Source organism: Apium graveolens, chromosome 3 (assembly GCF_009905375.1).
Source record: "Apium graveolens cultivar Ventura chromosome 3, ASM990537v1, whole genome shotgun sequence".
NCBI lineage: Eukaryota > Viridiplantae > Streptophyta > Magnoliopsida > Apiales > Apiaceae > Apium > Apium graveolens.
In genome coordinates, this window is record NC_133649.1 from 21,765,803 (window position 1) to 21,789,276 (window position 23,474).

Sequence of the window (23,474 nt, forward strand, 5' to 3'; positions counted from 1 at the left end):
ATATCATACTAATGTGGAGTTAGGCTTGCTCAGCAAGCCCAACAATTGGTATCAGAGCTATGGTTGTGACGGTCCATAACAATCTCACGTGGGCTCCAGAATGGACCTAGGAAGAGGCAGATGGGCTTGCCCCAGAATTTGCTTAAGGAAAAGGCAGACGGGCCTTCCAGTATGGGCCTATTGGAAGCAGATAGCCAGATGGACTTTCAGTATGGGTCGAGGGAGAGCCTGGTCACACTAAAGGAGGCAGAATCGACAGGTGTCAGGCCCGATGTGTGAAGGGGAGATTGTTAGGAGTTGTCCCACATCGTTTGTGGGAGGGGCAGTTTGCTAGAATATAAGCAGCCAGACAACTCCATTAGTATGAGGCCTTTTGGGAGGTGCCCAAAAAACAAACCCGTGCGGGCTCGGCCCAAAGCGGACAATATCATACTAATGTGGAGTTAGGCCTGCTCAGCAAGCCCAACAAGTGGTATCAGAGTTATGGTTGAAACGGTCCATAACAATCTCAGATGGGCTCCGGAAGTGACCTAGGAAGAGGCAGATGGGCTTGCCCCGGAATGGGCTCAAGGAAAAGGCAGGTGGGCCTTCCAGTATGGGCCTAGGGGGAGCAGATAGCCAGATGGACTTTTAGTATGGGTCGAGGGGGAGCCTGGTAACACTGAAGGAGGCAGAATCGACAGGTGTCGGGCCCGATGTGTGAAGGGGGAGATTGTTAGAAGTTGTCCCACATCGTTTGTGGGAGGGGCAGTTTGCTAGTATATAAGCAGCCATATAACTCCAATTAGTATGAGGCCTTTTGGGAGGTGCCCAAAAACAAATCCGTGCGGGCTCGGCCCAAAGCGGACAATATCATACTAATGTGGAGTTAGGCTTGCTCAGCAAGCCCAACATATAAAGTGTTACCTTTCTGTGAAGAAGAAGGAGACAAAGGACCATTGTTAGGCCATTTCTATGCATTCAGACTATTTTCTTCATTCATGGCAAGAAGGAGATCAAATTCGTGTAACTGATTCCTTGTTAACTGAGATGTTGATTGTATACATTTGAATTCGAATTTTTCAGTTTACAGTTGATTGAAACATTTGTTTAATTTGAATTTAAAATTTACTTAATTTTAGGAGTAATGATAGGCTTCATAACAATATTTGATCTGATATTCCAAATATAAATATGAGTTTTATCCATGAATTTGGACTATCCATGTTTTAACCCAAAAGTGTGTAAAAATAGTTAAGATGGGTCACCCATTTAAAGTTGGACTATCCATAATATAAGTGATTTTACCAAAATAGCCAAAGTCTAGTATAACTTTTTTTAGGAGGAGGGTATATGGTGTAATTTGATTTTTTTTTTGCTAGCAAAGTTTAGGAATATATTGATCTCGAAAAGAGAGAAAAAACAACCTATATAGTCATATGTTTATAAATACTTTTCCCATTTTTTTCTAACAAATTAAAAAATTGGAAATGACTAAAATATCTTCCTTGATTGATTTATTTACAAAAACACCTTAATCATTTCAATATTATTAGATAATATGGATGGTTCGTATTTGCTGGTTCATTGGATTTTTTGATATTTTTTTTTTCAGTATGGACAGGATTGCTCTATTTTTTTTTGTGTTACTGCGTCTTTAAAAAAAATCTCTTATGTTGTTTTGTGTTTTAAATTCCCTGGGAAACTATTTCTTGTTATGGATTCTTAATTCTATATTTAGATTCGTTTCTTATTTTTAGTTGTTACAATTTTGGATCGTTTGGTTGCGTGATCCTATTTCTCATTTGGCAAACTCTTGAGTCATCATCATTAGTTTGAGGGAAATGTTAGCTTACATTATTTTAATTATTGTTTCGGGATATTATTATTATTATTATAGTTTTTTTATTGGATGTTATTTTATTATTTGATTATTGGATATATAAGCCCCATTTTTTTATAGGATGTTTACACTTTCCTTTTTGGGATGTCTCTTCCAATTGTTTACATTCAAAAAAAATTCATAAATAGTAAAGTTTTTATAACATAAAAAAGTAATTGCAACCACTATTTTTCTCCAATATACCTATTTTATATATATAATATTAATCGGTCGCACTACTTTACTCACTTTTTTTAACTTTACTTTAGTACTTTATCATTTTTCTTAATCTCAATATTTAACCTAAATGTAAACAAATGTGAGAGACAAGAAGTATTATATTAAAAACTCTTATTATTTTCCATCTCCTCTCTATACTTTATCGAAGTACATGACATATCAGAGTGCGCGACATGAAATTATATTAGACGAACAAATTGACAGGTCTAATCATGAGCGATACGCGTGAAAATAGTACACAGATTTTCTAAAAATAAAAAAAGGATTTAGAATATCGATAAAAATGCATCTACATACTAAATTTAAACAAAAAATTTAAATCACGCGGTAAATTTTAAACAATAAAACGTATATATTTCTTTTGAGGGAAAGCCAAATTTTAACTCCAACATCACGTTCATTGATATTTTTAAGAGATGTTAATAAAAAGATCACCTGAAACTAGCCCGTACGTTTAGTAAAATTATAAGTGAGTAAATTAGCTTAAACAAGTAAGTAACATATCTTCTTAAATTAATAAATTTAAATAAGCCTAATCAGAAAGTCACGCGTGTAATTGCATGTACGTAAACTAATTAAAGATAAAACAAAATGTAATACGGATGGCGTATGATTATTGGCCAAAGTGTTCACTAGACTAGCATGTCATCTGAATTATTACGAGTTTAGTAACGTCAAATCCAACGGTGATCCAAAAATCCAAATTTGGGGTAAATTGCCCCAAATTTCATTTCAACAGTGATCTAAATGGTGATGCAAATTTGGATCAGTAAACAGTAGTGATCCAAATTTGGAACAGTGAACAGTAGTGATTCAAAAAATTTGGATCACTTGATTTAATATAAAATAATAATTTTGTTATTTGTAGTTTATGAGATTTTAAATTAATTTTGGATTATTTAATTATATAATTAATAACATAATATAATTAATAGTTAACAAAATTTATTTTTAAAATAAAACTTAAAATAATGAGAAAACATAATTTCATTAAAATTTAAAAATAAAAAATAAAGAGACACATATTGCACTTAGAGATACATTAATTGAGCATTTGTGGGAAGAATGTACTAATTCGGAAAATTAGTGTGTATTAATGATATTTTGTATGTTAATTATTGAAATAAATGTGTTTTTCGTGAATTAAGTGCATAATTTTAATATTTTTATGTGTATTAATTTTTTTGATTTAATTAATTTATGAAATATTATATAAATTGTTAATAATGATTAAATGATAAATTTAAGATAAAAATACTTAATATAATATTTATATATTATTATATGTAAAAAATAATTTGGATCAAATATTTGGATCAAACCGTTGGAATTGATCAGAAATTTAGATAAATATTTGAATTAGACGGTGATCCAAATTTGAATTTTTGAATCATAATTGTTGGAGATAGCCTAAAGTGGGATCAACAAAAACTCAAATGGATCAAAAAATTATTTTTAATTCAAGTGGGGAGGATAAGTACCCAACAATAAACCTATTAATTCGGTGTATTCTGACAACTATTAAATTAACGTGTATATTTGGGCAACTACTAAAAAAATCATATATTTTTTTAATTCGGACATGCCCTCCAAATAACTTATTTTCCGAGGGGTTGTTTAGAGTTTGTGGTGGTGTCAGTGATCGCCTAATGGGTTGTATACAGGGGCAATAAATGAGAGGAATTATTGTATACAAATATTATCAACCTCCAATTTGCATAATTTTATAATATTAAACGGACTTGATCTAATATATAGTTGCTCAAATTGAGTGAATGTTTCAGATATCTCATCGCTGAAAATTAATTAATTAGTGAAAGCACTCTTTTGGTAACAAGTCAAGTAAAGAGTGGCCCCATGCATGTAACTCGAGCATGTTCAACTTGATCAAAATGTTTTCTTCAAAGACACTCATTTACTTGTTTATAGTTTGACCCTCGAAATTTCATAATACTCCCTCCGTTCCAATTTATCTGTCATATTTGATTTTTTGTGGTTAAATTTATCAAATTTTGATTAAAAATTTTATATAATATATGATCGAAAAAAATTATAAAAATTATATCATTAAAAAGTACACGTAATCTACTTTAATACATATTCTTCAGTTTTTCAAAATAATGAAAGATTGATATTTAATTTACGATCAAAGTTAAGTCAATTTGACCACAAAAAATCAAACAGGGCGGATAAATTGGGACATAGAGAGTATATTTTTTTTTAATTTATCACAATTCTGGTTACATCAACTGTAATGGGGCTTCCTGGCAAAAAAAACTGTAATGGGGCTGCATAGTAGAAAATTCACGTGCCACTACATTCTTTGTCTTCGTTAAAGTTAGAATTAGAAGGGAAAAAAAATTAACTTTGACAAACTCGGATGAATTTTTAATGGACACTAATAAAAAATTAATCGATTTTTGTTCGATGAATTTATTGAACAAATCGAAGACGAACGATTAGTTAACATAAACATATTTTTAAAATAATTTGACGGTTTTCAACTTTATTTAATTTAAAAAAATTAATTATTTTTTATATACCTAAAATCAATATATCTTAATATCCGTACGATTAGATTGTTGAAAAATTATTTTAAAAAAATTATATGCTTAGTGGAGAGGAAATCTCACTTTGGGGTAATAAGTTTACTTGATTTTCTTTATAAAGTCCTGGAAGGTAAATTTAAATCTTTTAATTATATTTTAAATATATCTTAATATCATTACACCTCGATCGTTAATAAAATTACCTAAATAAAACATTTTGTTAATGAAATGATAAATCTACTTCGCAAAAAAAGCACGATAAATCTATGCAATAAATATTTTTATAATTTCTTTGTATTGTTCCATGAATTTATCAAGACATACATTAATTGCAAAAATATACAAAGAACTTTATTTTCTCATCTTTTTAGTGACATCATTTCTTTTTCTATGCCAAAATTTTGAGATATTTGAAAAAAATGGAAGTTTTTAAAACTTTTTACTCGTACAAATAAAATTAACAATCTATCTATCTATGCTATTATATAATAGATGAAATACTAAAAAAAATTGTACGATACCTATTTTTAATATACACTAATTTTACATAATTACTCTTACTCGATAACTTTTTATTAATTTAATTTTATATTAATTAGACTAAACAAAACGAATTAATTCCGACCTGCTAAACTTAAGTAATCTGGAGAACCTAAAAGCTAACACATATTCATATCCTCATCAACTTCATAATATGAAAGTTCCTGCGATTTCACCAATTATGCGAATTCACCTATCTAGGTTAATAAAAAAATTATGCGTTTAAAATAAAAAAATTAAAATATCTAACTAATTAAAACAAAATCATGAATACTATTAATCCGGGAATAGACAGAATTATCATATTGGTGTGGACTTTGAAAAAAAAATAATTCAAACTGAAAAAATAATTAATTAGATTTAGTCGGTGTAACGAGAAAAAATTAAACTCAAACCAAGAATAATAATTAATTTTAAAAAATTAATAAACACACGTAGAAAATTAATAAAATTGTATCTTTAAATTAGTATATTGTATTTTTAAACTACGTATTATTAAAAAATCATGAATTTATACATATATTAATATATTTATTATGAAATTATGTCATTTTTAAAAAAGTTAATAAACAAATTTAAAAATCTAATTCAAATTATTCTTAAAAAAGGTATATTATATTTCAAAAAAATGTGCACCACATAGGTTACCCATGTTAAACAAGATAACAATAAGGAGGAAAAACACTAACCTTCTATCTACTTATATTGTATACATGTTGATACAAGGGGAGAAAGAGGCACCTTATGCACGTTTCTGGCGCAAACTTTGGAATTTACAGTTACCGGGCAAAGTGAAACATTTTTTGTGGAGAGTGTGTTCCCATTGCCTGCCAACTACTGCTAAGCTAGTCACAAAACAGGTGCAAATTGAAGTTTCTTGTACCTGGTGCCGTATGTATCATGAAACAAAATCGCACATTTTATTTGAGTGTGATTTTGCTAAGCAAGTGTGGCTGCAGATGGGGTTTCAGGACTTGATACAGAGTACATCACCTGGAGAAAATGTTTTCGAATTTATGAGCATATCTTTGATAAATGTATTAGTGTTCAGTGTGGTTTGATGGCAATAGTTTGCTGGAGTCTATGGAACCGTAGGAATAAGTGGCTATGGGAGCGAATAAATGTGTCAACGTTTGGTGTTAAAGCTTCTGTAATGAATATGTTGGCATAATGGAAGCAAGCAAAACAACAGCAATCACATGTGGAGATGAATTGAGGAGTATATATGGTGATTAGACGGTGGAAGAGACCTGTAACTGGTTGGCTTAAAGTCAATATCGACGCTGCATTATTTGAGGATGTTCATAGTATTGGTTTGTGTGTTATAGTTCGAGACGCGAAAGGAAAGTTCCTCATGATTACAGTTAGACAAAGGGATGATTTGGGGTATGCTCGAGAAGCAGAGGCGCTGTGTTTAAAAGAAGCCTTGTCATGATTGAAAGATAAAGGCTTATCGAAGTGTATATTTGAGACTGACTCTCAACTTTTGGCTCGGGCGTGCAAAGGGGTATACAGACGATTTTATTTCCATTCGATTGTTAGTGATTGTGTAGAGTTATTTAAACACTTTTCGAAAGTGTTAGTATCTTTTGTGTATAGGTCTGCGAATGAGGTGGCTCATGCCTTAGCACGAGCGACTCGTTCTATGCTAGGCTTTCCGGAGTGGTATGATTGTGCTCCTGAGTTTATTGATCATGTAATAGTTTTTGAAGGTTTTTAATCAATGCAAATACGATTTTAGTCAAAAGAAAAACAAAATATTAAAAATTTGGTAATTCGTCAGTACTTTAAAACCTTATACAATAACTTCAATTTCTTCTTCCATTAATTTAAAACATAACATAATTATTTTTGGAACATTAGAAATCGAATTATTGACCTCCCACAAATGATACAAGAATTTAACCATTACACCAAGATTTTGTTGTCATTTTATTTTTGTTTGGACGATATCATCCTTTACATGTTATACAAATTTCCGAAAACAACTGGTACATTGTGCTTCCAAAAATGACATGAATAATATTATTTATTTAAATATTAATTTTATAATTATTAATAACCAACAAACAAATTTTTCAAAGCAATCAATGATGACGCAATGAAATCTTATTATAAATTTCTTCAAATTAAATTAAAAATAAAAAAATATTAAAACAATCTGTAGTTCACATTTTTAATATTAATAACCGAAATGGGATATGATATGATATGATATATTTTTTTTGTTTAGTTAATTTGAACCACAACCTTACTTTTTATTAAAACATAATTTTTTTTATGCACGCGTATAAACATTAATAAAATTATATCTTTAAATTAGTAATACTGTCTTCTTAAATTACGTCTTATTAAATAATCATGAATTTATACGTGTATTAAAATATTTATCATGAAATCATGTTATTTAAAAAAAAGGTACTAACCAAATTTAAGAATCTAATTCAAATTATTTTTTTCAATGTATTATATTAAAAAAAATCTATGTATCACAGAGGTTACTCATGTTATACAAGATAACAATAATGAGGAAAAACATTAACCTCAGATCAATCTATATTGTCTATAACAAATTATTATATACAAAATATTAAAAATACGGTAGTCAATCGGTAGTTTAAAATCCTATACAATGACTTCGACTTCTTCTTTAATTAATTTAAAACATACCATAATTACCAAATTATTATATACAAGATATTAAAAATCTGGTAGTTTGTCGTTACTTTAAAACCCTATTCAATAAATTTAATTTCTTGATCCATTAATTTAAAGCATATCATAATTGTTTTTAGACGATATCATTTTTTTTTACTAATTGATTACACACGCACACGTCAAGAATCAAATTCTTGGCCTCCCGCAATGACACTTCGTTGACCCTTTTTTCTGGGACGTATCATATTTTACGTGTTGTACAGATTTTTGAAAATAATTGGTACATGATGCTTTCAAAAATGATATCAATAATGATATTTATTTAAACACTGATTTTATAATTATTAATAACCAACCAATACATTTTTTTCAACGCAATCAATGATAACGCAATGAAATATTTTTAAAAAATCAAATTAAATTAAAAATAAAAAAAATATTAAAGAAAATTCGTGGATCGCATTTTTGATACTAATAATCAGAATTAGCTATAATATGGTATGTCTTTTTTGGTATTGTTATTTTCACTCATGACAGTCATATTAAAATCGTTAAATCCAAATCCTAAAATAATGTACATTATTCAAGTTCCTAAATTCAAATTTCTTTAACAACAAATATTTATATAAGTATTTATACACTATCCAAATTTTCAGGTTCGAATCCGATCAATAACAAATATTTATATCATTACTTATAAACATACTAATAATAAGATTAATAGTTCAAATTTAATGAATCTTACCTATACTTCTATGCTATTTACTTAATTACTCTTAATTAATTATTATACTATTTTTATTAAATTACCCTTTTACCTTTGCTATTATATTTAAAATATCACGATCGAAAAACCAAACACGACATCTATACTATATTATATTATATAATTGGTTAGGTTTGCTTGTTTGGTTAACATCTTTCAAGATAAAACTTAACACTTTCTAAAAATTATAACTTATAAAAAATAATATATTAAAATTTAAATAATTAATTTTTGAAAATTATATACCATACATAGTTGTTTATAATGATATTAATTCCGAGTATATCCACGACTTCACAACTCGCGATAAGCTGATGACTCCACGACTCCTGCTGGCCTGCAAAAATATGCCAAATAAATAATATTTAAAAATATATCAGAACTATTAAATTAGGTTTTAGAGCAAATGCAATAGTGTCCTAGCCGTCCTATAAATATTATAAAATATAATATCTTAGTGATTTAAAACAAGTGGGAATAAAAACAGGGAGGGGGAAGTGATGTTCAAAAAATGAGTTAAACAAAAATTTTATTGATAAAAATAGTATAAGACATGTAAAGTGGTGCCTTATATGATAAATGTCATAATATTTTAAGGTACTACTAGAATATTATTAGAATACTCAATTATTTAAAATGACTCAAAATTTAGTTTAGAATAGCAATTTATGACACTGTTGGAATTGCTTTTAAAGCTCATTATATTAGTTAAGTAATTAAATTTTTAAATATATAAACCGGCAAAGTAAAGAGGTCAGTGTGTTTCAATTTGAACATTTTAACTCAAACTTAAATTTAAACTACTATGAATAATAACTTTTCCCATTATATTGAATAGTTATCGTTAATTTGATTAAAATAATTTAATGAATGACCAAAATTACTGATGACTATATTACTAAAATATCACTAACAAAATTTTCAATAATTAGTGTTATTAAATAGGTCATGTTTTTTAATTTAAATATTTTAGTTAATTATTTAGATTGTTGGTATAACTTAATCAAATTACCTTACGCTACTATGTATATTAGAGTTATCATGAATTTTATTTAAAAAATCTAACGATTAAAAATTGATTGACCAAATTGCAGCTGATCAAACTAAGATTATTAATAAGTTTCAATGTTTTATCTTTGATAGGTAATAGAGATTCCATCCTACCATAATTTAGACATTTATTTAATTTTATAAAAATAATTTAATATTGAATTGTTTTTATAATATAATTAAACAACCAACAAATAAACTTTATTTTGCTTAAAATCTTATAATATAGATAGACAATAATATAATATAAAATTAATAAAAATACATTTATCTAATTTTTATTAAAAAAGTAATTGTATCAATATATAATTTTTTTTGAAGCAAATGTAATCTTCTCATTATAAAAGATGATGAGCTAAAATGCTAAGCAGCTCAGGTGGGACAGAACCCCCTCTGAAGTTACAATCTCGATTAGAACTAGGAGAGAGGCTAATCAATTAGCTGCTCTATTCCGGACCGTTTAACAAAAATAATATCAACATTATTTGTGGAATTTAGAATCATCCTGCTATTCATGGACCGTATGTCGAACACATTTAACATCCAATTTAGATGTTAAATACTTAAATGCAAATATTTTTCCCATGTCAATAATATCCATACTATCATATTCAAATAAAATTATACATAATTTGCAAGTTTGTATTAAAGTGTCAAACTAAAATAAAACAATGACAGTTGATATAGATTGTAAATATTCCCACTAGTACTCACCGTTTTAAAATTAACACAAAACTTGAAGATTATGAGAAGATATGCTATATTGCATTAACACGTTAATATCTCTGAGGTAAATCATTAATAAAAAAGAAAACAAATTTCAGTAAATATAGCTCTAGTTTGGTTTAATCATTGAATTTTATAAATTTAATTTATGATTACATATAATAGTAATATTTATGATTTAAATTAGTTCATGATTTGAATTTTATCAATAGCCAAATTCATTTTACATTGAAATATTTTAATTTAAACACATAACATATTTAATTGGGACGGGTATGTATTTTTCAAAACCCACTTACTAGGTCAATTATGAACTTATTTATTTTAAAACCAAATTATTGTAGATAATTATTATTATATAATGCAAGATATATTCAGTTATACTTATTCACACATATTTACTATTTTTACAAACATATTTAATAAAATATTAAAATAATAAATAATAAATTATTAGTAATTCAAAATAACCATGCATCACACGGATTTTAGGCTATTACTATATTATAATAGATGAAATATTAAAAATTTTGTACTCGATCGGTCGATACTTAATGAAATTACTTAATACCCTTATTTAATTATTCTAATTCTAATTGGCGAGTTGGTCGATTAGTTAGTTCTAATTATAATTTATATTAAAATCAACTTCCTCTGCTAATTTAAATTTTATTTCATATCGAAATCTATATTTTTAAAATTGTTATTAAAATCAACTACTTCTATCAATTTTAAATTCCAATTCAAATTTGATAACTGTATTATTCTAATTCATATTTTAAATTAAAATCAATGTAACCAAGTAAATATAATTTCGTGGCAAAAAAAAGTAAATATAATTTGTTGAATTTGTTTAATAAAAAATACTATTAATCCGACTAATTTTCTTTTTACTATTAAACTAGGATAAAAAAATACTATTATAATTTTTTTATATAATTGATCCAAACTAATACTAAGTCAAATTCAAAATCAAAATATAATTCTAACAACTAAAATAAAATCATAAAAAAAAATTAAATTACTGATCCGGGATAAATCAAACTATTATAAGACTAAGAATATTTTGTGTACTATTGATCTACTTTTAATTATTTTTTAAAAACACACATAAAATTATCAATAAAACTATCATTTTCAAATAGCTCTTACAATATATCAATTAAATAATAACTTCTTTAAAATAATATTTTCCAAGGTTCTTAACATAATGGAGATATTGTATTTTTACTCTAAAAAAAATAAGAAACTCGATATAATAATATTTTTTCAGGTATCAAGGCTATTATTTTAAATAAATTTAAATATTTGAAAAAGTATTATGAACATATACGTGTATTAATAATTATCAAGAAAGTCATATTTTTTTAATAATATAATACAGTTAAATCTCTTTAAAATAATAGGGTTGAAACCGAGAAAAAATATTATTTTGACGAGTTTATTACTTTATCAAAAATAAAAACAATTTAGAAAAAAAAATACACTGTTTTGATGAAAAATATATATATTATTTTAGTGATTATTACTTTAATTAAAAAAAAACATATAAGTATTTGTGGTGGAAGTCGCCGCAGTAGAAAGTAAAGACCACCCTGACCGTACCCTTTGATTACAAATTGTTAATTCAACATTTTATTATCCCCTCCCTCCTCTACATACATACAAGTTACAACCCCATCTGTATCTATCCATGGCGGCAACAACAGTCCCCAGAACAGCCGCTCTCTATGCTCCTCACCCTTCTATAAAACCCCTCTTTAGAGCCTCACTCTTACGCCTCCCTTTAACAACAAATAAACAAACATACCCAAAATTTCTTTGCAGTAGCATAAGCTTCTCAGCTACTCATTTTTCTCCCAAATTACTAAAACGCCCCCGTTTTGCTGTTTGTTTTGCTTCTTCCGGTGAATCTACTGAGACCCAAGAAGTGGAAGAGGAGATTCAAGATTCTCAGATTGAGGTTAGTCAAACATATTGCAACACACCCTTCAATTTTATTTGTTAATATTTGTATTGATTTTTAATTTTGAGGGTTCTTGATTTTTATTTTTGTGGGTAGATAGGATTATAGCTTTAAAAGTGATGTGGTTTGGAGGGGGTGGTTTGGTTTTGGTTCTTGGATGATAAAAATTAAATCTTTTTGTGTTTTGTTGTTGAATTCAAAATCTCAACTTTACATATAGCTATTGGTAATTGTGTTTTTATGGCTGATGGTTATTGTAGGATCTTAAGAATTAGGTTTATGGTTAGTGGATTTGTTTTATATGTGGAATGGGAGAAGTTAGTTTTGCTGAATCAAATTCTGTTAGTTTTCGATATGTGCTTCAGTGTGTGTGTGTGTATGTTAAATATAATTAGGTAGGTTTGTATGAATGGTAAAAAGATACTGGAATGGATTGTTTGTGTGTATTGAAACGAAGGACACTGCTTTACTTGACATGATTATGTTTAGGGAAGCACTAGATATGTTGATGGTGGATTGATGGGCGGTATGAATTATGTGGGTTTGACCTTTAGACTAGCGAAATAAATATGTTTAGCAAAATAAATATGTGACCTTTATACTTTGTTGTGTTAACTAATGATCAGATCAGCTATTTTTAAAGCTAAATTAATGTTACTGAGTTTGCCATCAATGTAGGACTATACATAAGAAGAGCACAAGTATAAGAATTTGTGCTCCAAAGTTGACATTTAGTTCAATAAATTATTGATTTGTTAAATTACATATTGAACTACCAACATATAGGTATTGTTTCTGATATATGTCGCTGGTTCTGATAGCACTTAACACCGTTCCCAATTGTCAAATCATGGTATTTACTTTACATAGCATTATTTCATGCTGAATTGCTATGTTGACCCTTTCCATCTATAAACATTGTTCTCATGCTGAAGTAATTTGTTGATATACGTAAGAATTAAGAAGATAGATGCAAAGTTCTAATTATGATATAGCTGCGAGTGTGTTGGCGATATTAACTGTTGTATCACTCATTATACTATTCATGATTGTAGAGTTTGTGTTGTAAAAAGCGCATTAAGCAGACGCTTAAGCGGGGGCTTAAGCTGAATCGGAGGTAAAAGCGCTTGCATTAGTGCAGAATCAGATATTTAAGCATTTAGTAAAATTTAAGCGGGCTTAAGCGGCTTTAAGCGGATTTTGACCGTTGAAGCGGTTTTTGACCGAATTAAATGGGGGATAAAAATAATTATAAAAAACAAATATTATTTTTAAAAGAGGTGTAATTTGATATTTTTAAATGTTACTTGTATTATTTAAATTAATTATGACTTTGTGAATGATCTTTTTATTGGTTTATTATAATATGTGGATGTTATCTCTTTATTCAAAAAATATTCGTTATTTTTATTTATTTTTTTGTTTATAATCCGATTATTGGCCCGCTTTTAAAATCGCTTAAGCGCCCGCTTTACCGCTAGAAGGTGACCTCGCCGCTTAGGTCCGATTTGCGCTTTTTACAACACTATTTACAGCCTGTTTCCATATATATGATTTTAATTTGTGTTCCCTGGATTGAAATTGTCTTAACGTTTCATTCATTTGAAGTTTAAAAACAGTATAGCTTTCTTAGTATTGTTCTAAATATACTTACTGAGCTTCAATTTGTTCTACACCTATATTTAATAGGATAACTCAGACAGCACTGAGGTGGAAGATGGCGAAAAGGCAACTGACGACGAGACTACTGATGCAGAAGAACAAGCTTCAGTCATCTTAGCTTCACTTCAATCTTACAAAGAGGCGGTAGAAAACAATGATGAGCCTAAAATTGCTCAGATAGAAGCTCTTTTACAATCCATCGAAGATGAAAAAGATGCTCTAGAAATCAAAGTGGCTACTTTGTCGGCAGAAATGTCATATGAGAGAGACCGAGTTCTTCGAATTAGCGCAGACTTTGAAAATTTCCGGAAAAGAACCGAAAGAGAACGACTCTCGCTTGTAACAAATGCAAAAGGGGAAGTTGTGGAAAGTCTTTTGCCTGTTCTAGACAATTTTGAAAGAGCTAACACTCAGATCAAGGTAGAGACAGAGGGTGAGGAGAAAATTAACAACAGCTACCAGAGCATATCAAAGCAATTCACGGAGGTTCTAGGGTCTCTTGGTGTTGTGCCTGTTGAGACTACAGGGAACCCATTCGATCCCATGGTAAGCTCAGTTATTCTACACTGTACTTAAGGTTCTTAAAGTTAGATGTACATCCCTTTTATCTGTCTTTCAAACTCATATACTGCTATCAAAGTCATGCTTGGTGTGACGATCAAGTGTCTATTTTCTATCCACTAGGTTACAAGTTCGAACCTCTGAAAACAACTTTTGTAAAGGGTAGGATCCTGGTGATGTAGGAGCCTTGTGAACTGAGTAAACCATAGGCATGCATTTTAGTAAAATATCATTGGATGTGCACCAACTTAGTGAAGAAAAAATAGCCATTTTAGTGTTATTTCCATTCCCGTTCATTATTTGTAAGTTTATTGTTTAGTTATTAGCTTGATGCATGCAGCTCTTGAGTTGGCTTCAATGCTTAGTGAACTATTTCAAATGCTCTATTATAGTTATATTTGGTACCAAGAAGACCCGATACACATTTATGTTAGTTTTTGTCTTGATTAAATCGAGCCAACTCAGGTGAGCAGTACTAACAACTACATACCTTTTGATGACCTAAGCTTGTTATTGTTGTCTTTTGCTTCATAATGGAAATGTAGAATGATTCTTTGTTTACTCCAGTTTTGTCTAGTTTCATAGAGTGGTGCACATCACAATGTGAGCAATATGTTTGCATCACATATATCTGTTTTGGTGCACTTTGGAATGTTACTGAGTGTCTAGTTGTCCTAAGTCGAACTTCCAGAATTGCTTTTTGTTTATCTAGTGTTACTTAATTTAACAATATGTGACATTTTCCTTTTCTTTTGGTTTGTAAAAGCTACATGAAGCCATTATGCGTGAAGATTCAGACGATTTTGAAGAAGGCATTATACTTCAGGAATTCCGCAAGGGGTTCTTACTTGGTGACCGACTCTTACGTCCATCAATGGTTAAGGTATCGGCTGGGCCAGGGCCTGCAAAATCTGAATCAGTGCAACCATCGGAGGAGTCAGAGGATGTTAGTGAACCCAAAGAAGAAGACACCTCAGGACCAGTACCCACTGAGGATTAGTTGCAATCACAACTGCATTTTTGTACAAGTAGATGTTATTAAACTTGATCATTATCTTGCTGGGATTTAATTATACTCTTCTGCCGTAAGCCAACAGATCATGTCAGAAGGAATAGAAGTTTAAGAGTTTGAATTGGGAAGCATGTCTCAGAGCTAGTTGGTACTTCCAAGTGATGTAGGTAATGGTAGCTTTTAGACAATCTTCAGGTTGTGTGAAGCGAAATGGGAGAATTCCAATTGCAACATCTGGTTCTTTGACCACAACACTATTTTTTATACACAAACAAATTGATGTTATTGTCAGAATATAAATTGTGTCGAGTAACTTATAAGCAGAGTTATATATTGTGTTTTTTTGGCGAGGGGTGCGGGTACACTTTGACCTTGGACTAAAATCTAGTAAAGCCAATACCCAAGTACTGTAATTACATTAAGAGGGATTTTAGTCATCTATCGGGTGCTAAGATACATAGAAAGGTCTAGGATTCGATATGGACATTAAAATGAGTTTTGAAAAGCTGCCCAAGTATATTATCGTGGAACAAAAAATAAGGGGAACCAACGCCACTTTAATTCACAATATTATGATTTCAAATTACATTCCTCTGACAATAATACTCGTTTTCCAAAATATTATGATTTTTGAGACTTGGTCAGCTTTTCAAATATAACAACAATAAGACTTGGACAGTGGAGGATGAACCACAATCTTGTAATGAGATATCAACAATCACCAGTTGGTGTAAAACTTTAAATAAATTCATAATTTGATATATACTGTACTCCTCATCTTCAAATAAAATTCATAATTTAATGTACACTGTAAAATTTGGCTCTCTTACAATTACAGCTGAAATTTCATTTGCAACATAAATTATCGATTTTCTTAAGATGACTCCTTTTTCAACATATTGTATGCTGGTAGGTCTTTCACACTGAAAACATCTTCAAGTGCAAGCTCACGCTCTAGCTGTGCCCTCGTAGACTTCAGAACCTCCTGCACACATTTTAACAATGGTTTTCAAAGAAAAAAAGAATGATAGCTCATACGCGACTGATGCATGGATAGTTGGTATTAGCATGTAACACTGGATACCACTCACATTAAATTGCATATAAGATGCTCGTTTGGCAAGCCACTGAGCGTCCATCATTTGAAAGGCGACACAATACAGATTATCAAATGCCATTTCATCTTCACTTAGCAAATCTAAGAAGCGCGATCCTACCAAAGATGTTGGCTTCCCTGCAAGAATGGTGAGCACCTATAATTGTCATTTCAAACATCGTATAAATTTAACTTCAACAAATGTCCATAATTGTCAGGAAATGAACAAACTAATACTACATACTCCAAACTACAAGCATGCATTCAATGTTGTGCTCAGATTGTTTATTGTTATGGTGCTCTATGACTTTGATATTAGACAGCTTTCTTTATTAACAGCAAAACAGATAGTTTACGTGGTTGCCACTTCGTTTTACCTGTCACACGAATTTTGCTAAGAATCATTTTGTTTGTTAAGTTAGTTTCAAGAAAGCGAGATATTTTGCTACTTGCAAATGCGATAAACATTGTGTTGACATCATACTCATGACTAATTGACCATACATCTTATGTTATACACTTGTCAAATTGTTGCTCAATAAAATTTATGACACATAGTCATTAAATACCTGACTGAAGATCCAACATTTGTATTAGCATAAAAGAGATATTAATGCCAGCAACAGCAAAGGGATACTCCCAATCAGCTCTTTTTCCATCACTTTTATGCAGCAATTTCTGGAATGCTTCCTGGAGAAAAAAAGTTTTTAAGGTGCTATTTGCCATTTAAGATTAGATTTATAATTAAATTTCATGAACTCAAATTCAACCCATGCATACTTGTAAAAATTCAAATGAAATAGACCCAAACTTCAGATCTTTTTTCAGTTTGGTGCAACAAAAAGGGTTAAAAACAGCCAAGAGTGGCAAAAGCATAAAGAGGATGAAGCCTAATCCTAATAAGAACAAGCACGTAACCAAATACTGTACCAGAAAACTCAATAAAAAGAATTAAACTTAAACTGAGTTTTTTACACGAATTCCCCAAGACACTCACAAAAATGTAAAGCAAAATCTTGGAAAACCTCATTCAACCAACTCCAAATACCTAGTTGGAATTTGCCAAATCTCCAAACTTTCATACCAAGCCTAAAACTTAAGAAAACTTTGGCCAATTCATTTACCATAATATTGATGAGAGTGTTGTTTCTATCAACCCTAGTTCAATTAAATGTTCAAGGCTATGTATGTTTTCTTTAAATAACACATAGTCTAATCCACGACTTATTTAATGATGTTATATAATCAACAGATATAAGATAGATAATTTTTACACTGCCAAGTTTAACAAAAAAAGCCAACATACCGGATACATCTTGGCAAAGAAAATAAGATTCTCCAATGATATCAATCCTCCACCCCTAAAACAAGTTCAAAGAAGTATCAAAAATAGTTCATAATCACAGCCCAGTACATATTACCATAACATCACACAAACCTGAAGTCTGTCGAAGGATCAGGTCCTTGCCATCCCATGTCTTTCCAGAGCTCTGATTTAATACCTGGGAGTACCCTATCTGGATAAGCTAATCTCCATAACTGTTTGAGAGCATCCTGCAACCAAATACCAGGTTGTGGGAGTGATGCATGCATAAAAGCAGAAACATTTTTTCACTACATACTGCATAATATTCACCATTACGCATATTTTACTATTATTAAACGGCTTCATGCTTATAAACAGTTGCTAAATTTGTCCAGCATAAGCTTGCAAGAACCACATTATCCCTTATTATAAAGCATTAGATTTGGTCAACTAAAAATATACACACATATATATTTATATATTTGTAATTAGATATAAAAATATTAAGAGAGGAATGCAAAACTAACTATTTGCGTTATTAAATACGGGAAAAAACATACTTGATGCTCCACACAAGAACCATCAAAAGGGACTTCCAATCTTTGCTTTAGATTTGTGAGTCTTGCTTCCTGGAGAACGGAGATACAAGTCAATTTCCAGATACACAATTTTAAATCTTGTATAATCCTAACACATGGTCTTTTAATCTACAAAAAAGGATACACCTGGCACAGAAAGGAAATGAAGTGAACGATATCACATGAAAATAATATTATTCTTCTGTAGTTTTCTTTGTTGTTACGATATTGTAGTAACTCTATGATAAGTGACAACCAAAGTCCATGACCATGAGTCACTCAGAAACTCAATTTTTGCATGTTTACAGAGGAAAGCCTAAAACCCCATATGTAACTCAAATGTCTCTCCAACAAAACCTTAATTTGCAAGTAATTACATTCTCTAGGATATACGATTTTCAAAATATGGATTTAAAAGCTGGTGCTGAATGTTGATACAATACCAACATCATTAAGAATTTTAATTGATCTCTCCAGAAAGCGCTAATATTGGAAGATTCAAGTATTCAACTACTTCCTATCCTTTTTTGATCTCCTGCTAATACTTACACATATAACAAATAACTTCTTAACGTCCAAGTTCAATCATCCTTGTTGCAGATACATTATACAGGTGCTGTAAATCATCCAGATAGTAAGATTGCTGGAAAGACAATAGCAGAACATGAACAGTTTATTACTGACAAAAGTTGGATGTGGAAGAAGAATCAACAACAGGAAAAGCGAAATAACCCTGGATATGATAGTTTAAGTAAATTCAACCCTTACAAGTGTCAGTTTGAGCACTCAGAAAAGTGATATAACATTTAACAGAAATTACATATATAGGTTTTGAAACACTTCAAACTAATCTATAGCGAGCACGAAAGAATTTCATGACCCCAAGCTGCATTATACATAATTGAAAGCGTGAATAATTGAGATACAGTAAGGTATTCTATCCGAATCTAGATTTTAGACCATTAATGACAACTATGATCAAAACACAACAACTAATATAATTACAGATAAGCAAAGAACCAAAAGATACAATAACACTCATACCTGCAAGGGGCTTAGTGAAGGCATTAGAAATCTATTGGTTGATCCCCTATGAGTACCAGAAGCAAAAGGCAGAAAACGTCCAATAAGTGATCCTGAATTAAGGAGCAAATTTGCTACAAACATAAAGAAGAAAAATTAAAATATGTGACTGCTAACAGGGGTATACTGGACACAGTCAACACCATATATATATATAAAATTTGTTACAACTACACTGAGTAAGTGGCAAATCAGCCATCCACTGCTAAACAGAAAGATCTCTCAGGAGAAAAACAGACCAAGATATTCTAATCATATGTTGTTGAGTGAAAATAGGTGAAGAAGACTTAAGCTTCAGAAGTATTTGCACAAGTAGAAGTTTCACATCAAGTATGTAGTAACAATAGTGCCAAAGGAGATTAAGTTTAATAAATGTACGTATATAATGATTAATTTTAATCAATCATCCCCAAGATAACTTTCCACAGTTACTATAAAATGTAGGTTAATTATCTAATCATAGTCAAAGAGTCGAAGTAGGGAATATATAAGCAGCTAAAACACGAGGGCAAGGGAAGAATACAACTTACATAACCACTGTGCCCATTGTGCAATGAGGTTTGAGAAAAGAAACATCCAATGCAACTGTTCTTTTCTTCTTTCATCATCCAAAATATCTGAAAGTGTTTCACCCTGTATTGCCCAAAAATTAATCCCTCATTTGCCAAAATAAGCATCCTCGATAAAAATATAGATACAAGTGGTCACATATGTTTATATATATGTAACCTACCTCAACTGGATTATCATCATAGTCATTTCTCCCAAGTAAAGGTTCACTCAAGGTATCCGCCTCTGATGACTGAAAATGTTCATTCTTTTTCCCATCAACATCCCTATGGTGGAGCCTCCTCCTTATAGTTCTAGAAGTCATTAATTTCAGTTGCTTGATCAGCCACGACCTAATTAGTTGGAATCGTTAGAAACTAACCACCAACACTTAACGAAAAATATAAATCACTGAATACTGTAGCAATTAAATATCTAAAAAAGCATAATTATCATCTTGGCAATTTTTGTGAAGCTCCCAACTCAGAGTCTACTGGAATTTCAAATCCAAAAGGTATTGGATCAAAATTTTAAAAATAAAAAAGGTATTGAAGCGAGATCTCAGAAAGTATTTAACTTGGGGCATAAACATGTTAACAACACGAAATTCTAACGTATAAGAGGTCATCTATTGAGAGGGTAAAATCAAAAGTTAAATTAAAACAGTTAGTTAGAATCAGGAAATGTATACATAGTCCAAATGATGTGATTAATAAAGTTAAAAATGTTACAGATACTAAGCAAACAGTAGGTAAAGAAATGACGATCTGACCATAGCTGCATTCTCATAAACAATTAAAAGTAGCAGTCAAAACATTTAAAACACAAATACAAACAATCAATAATACTAACATAAACTGAGAGAGAGAGAGAGAGAGAGAGAGAGAGAGAGAGAGAGAGAGAGAGACGCACCAGGGGGGGGTAGAGAATGAGAAAAAGGAACGAGGATCGAATTGTGTATATGGAAAGGAAACCCTAGAGAATGATATGTTGCTTTGTTTTGAAACCAAAAAACAATTAAACATGAATTTGACAAAACCCCGCCCCTTGCCTTAGTTTGCCGTGGCCGAGGGGGGAGGGATTACAAGATTATACACAAAACCAGCTTTAATTGTTTGGGTTTGGTGACAGCTTATCGAAATTGGTGCCCCCAATTTATACAATTCAGATTTGTTGGGTCAACTTTTGGATACTTAGCTATGTGCTTTTCTTTCCCTTTTTAATTTTTTCCCCAAGTACTCGAAACTTATTTCTTCTTCTTCACTTTTGGTTCGACAATAGTTCTTTTTTTTTTCAATCATTAAAAAAGTAGTTCCTTTTTCTCTTTGTGCCTAAGTTTTTTAAATTTCTTTTTTCTGTTCACAAGTGAATATTTGTTTTGTCCGCTATCGGAATTAATCGGTAAAATTATTGATTTAAGATTAATTGAATGAAAAATATTTTTTTATAATTTAATTTAGTATTCTAATTTTATTAAATATTTATAAATTAATACATATTTAACATATTATATACTCCGTAATCTATCTATACTATTATATTAAAGACAAAATATTAAAAGTTTGGAGTAATTTATATTTTGGCAACTCAAAATCTATAATTATATTATACATAAAACGTTCATCTTAGACTAATACTCGCAATATAATTATATAAATATAAATAAAAATTAAATATGTATAATAGTTTCAAGCCAGAACAAGATAATATATAGTATTGGCCTGCGCAAAAAAAAATACTATTAAGACTTTGTAAAATAAAATATGAATATGTATTATGGTCTTTTACTAAAAAATATATATATATTAATCACCCGGACCAAAAAAATTATACTATTAAACTGTATTTATATAAATACAATTGAATTGTTTTTTAACGGTTCAATAGTAATTAAATTAGAATAATTTGGTTGGTATATATTTCAAAAACAAGATTAAAATTAGAATAATTAGTTAGTATATATGACAACCTAGTATAAAATATAATAATAAAAACTAAATATAGTAAGTTGATTTGTTTTATTGGCCTAAAACACAATAATAAATACTCCCTCCGTCCCCTCAAATCTTTATACTGGGGGACGGGAACTGGGCACGCACTTTTAATACTCTTATTAAATGTAGATGCATGATTTTTTTTAAAAAATTTTCTTCTAAATAAAAAGATAATGTTCAATTTTTTATATAAAAAGAGAATTATAAAAATGAATTCCGAAACTATACTTTATAATTGTCTTAAAATACGTGCGAAACATGTGAAAAAAATGTAGATAAATGAGGGGACGGAGATAGTACTATGTGTGCGGTTTAAAATAATATATAGTACTCATCCCGGTTAAAACTAAACAATACTAATTCGTAATCATGCGGGCTAAAATTTAATACAACTAATTCGTTGGTTGATATAATGACATTGAGTTAAAATAAATAATAAATATTACTCATCCAGACTAAAGCTAAATAATATTCAACCCGAACTAAAATATAATTAAAAAATAAATTAAATATAATTACTTGAATTTGGTTGATATAAAGGTCTTATATAATAAAAGGTTTTAAACTATGTCTAAAATATCTTTATTGTTTTATACAAATGAAACAAGTGACAATATTAATTTATTAAAACAAAACTGGACATTTATTAGGGCTAAAAAATTTATATAATATATTTGAACTTAGGTAAATTATATTAAAATTTGAATAAAATTACTTGGATTTTGTCTATTAAATGTATTTTAGGCTAAAACAAAATAATGTGTGAAATTCAAGGCTAAAACAAGGCTAAAATCGAAGTAAAGATGATTCTCGCTATTAATTATGTTAAAACATTAATATAAAATAATTAATAAAATATAACAAATTTAAATAATACAATATTAAAATTAAAAAAAGTTGAATTATTTAAAACAACCGTGTATCGCACATGTTATAGACTAGTAATTATTTAGCTATAATATACATATAAATAATAATGGAGCGATTTAGTAGATTTGAAAAATCGAATAGGCCACTAATTTTACGGAATACTCTCTCCGTCTCAAAATGATATTCCTCTTTTGACTTTTTTACTGTTCATGGAAAGCGATTGACTACTAATTTATGTCTAATTATAATATCAAACATAGTCATAAGTGATTTTGTTGAATTCGTATTTATAAGTACTTTAATATAATGAAGTTTTTATATTTAATACTAATACGAACTAAAAATATTAATAATTAAAAGTGTGTATTGACAAACATATCCAATATAAATAGAAAACGTTTTTAGAG

At 29.7% G+C, this 23,474-nt stretch overlaps 2 protein-coding genes across 3 annotated transcripts; one reads left to right on the plus strand and one right to left on the minus strand.

The window, feature by feature from the left end:
* The first annotated feature begins 12,004 nt into the window (after positions 1-12,004).
* On the plus strand, positions 12,005-15,941 carry LOC141711963 (uncharacterized). The gene is made up of 3 exons (XM_074514702.1): positions 12,005-12,353; positions 14,046-14,564; positions 15,346-15,941. Exons 1-3 carry the CDS (start codon positions 12,084-12,086, stop codon positions 15,577-15,579), a joined length of 1,023 nt encoding a protein of 340 aa, XP_074370803.1. The 5' UTR covers positions 12,005-12,083; the 3' UTR covers positions 15,580-15,941.
* A 375-nt stretch (positions 15,942-16,316) lies between these two features.
* LOC141711964 (uncharacterized) lies at positions 16,317-21,431 on the minus strand. 2 transcript variants are annotated; one of them, XR_012571497.1, is made up of 10 exons: positions 21,116-21,431; positions 20,388-20,556; positions 20,185-20,287; positions 19,616-19,728; positions 18,554-18,622; positions 18,126-18,241; positions 17,994-18,048; positions 17,257-17,377; positions 16,683-16,844; positions 16,317-16,576 (listed from the first exon to the last, which is right to left on the minus strand). XR_012571497.1 is itself a non-coding variant. In XM_074514703.1 (10 exons), exons 1-10 carry the CDS (start codon positions 21,226-21,228, stop codon positions 16,466-16,468), a joined length of 1,113 nt encoding a protein of 370 aa, XP_074370804.1. In that variant the 5' UTR covers positions 21,229-21,426; the 3' UTR covers positions 16,317-16,465. The 2 variants fall into 2 exon arrangements, 1 of the variants encoding a protein (XP_074370804.1); XM_074514703.1 differs by having other exon boundaries at positions 16,683-16,825; positions 21,116-21,426.
* Positions 21,432-23,474: the final 2,043 nt, after the last annotated feature.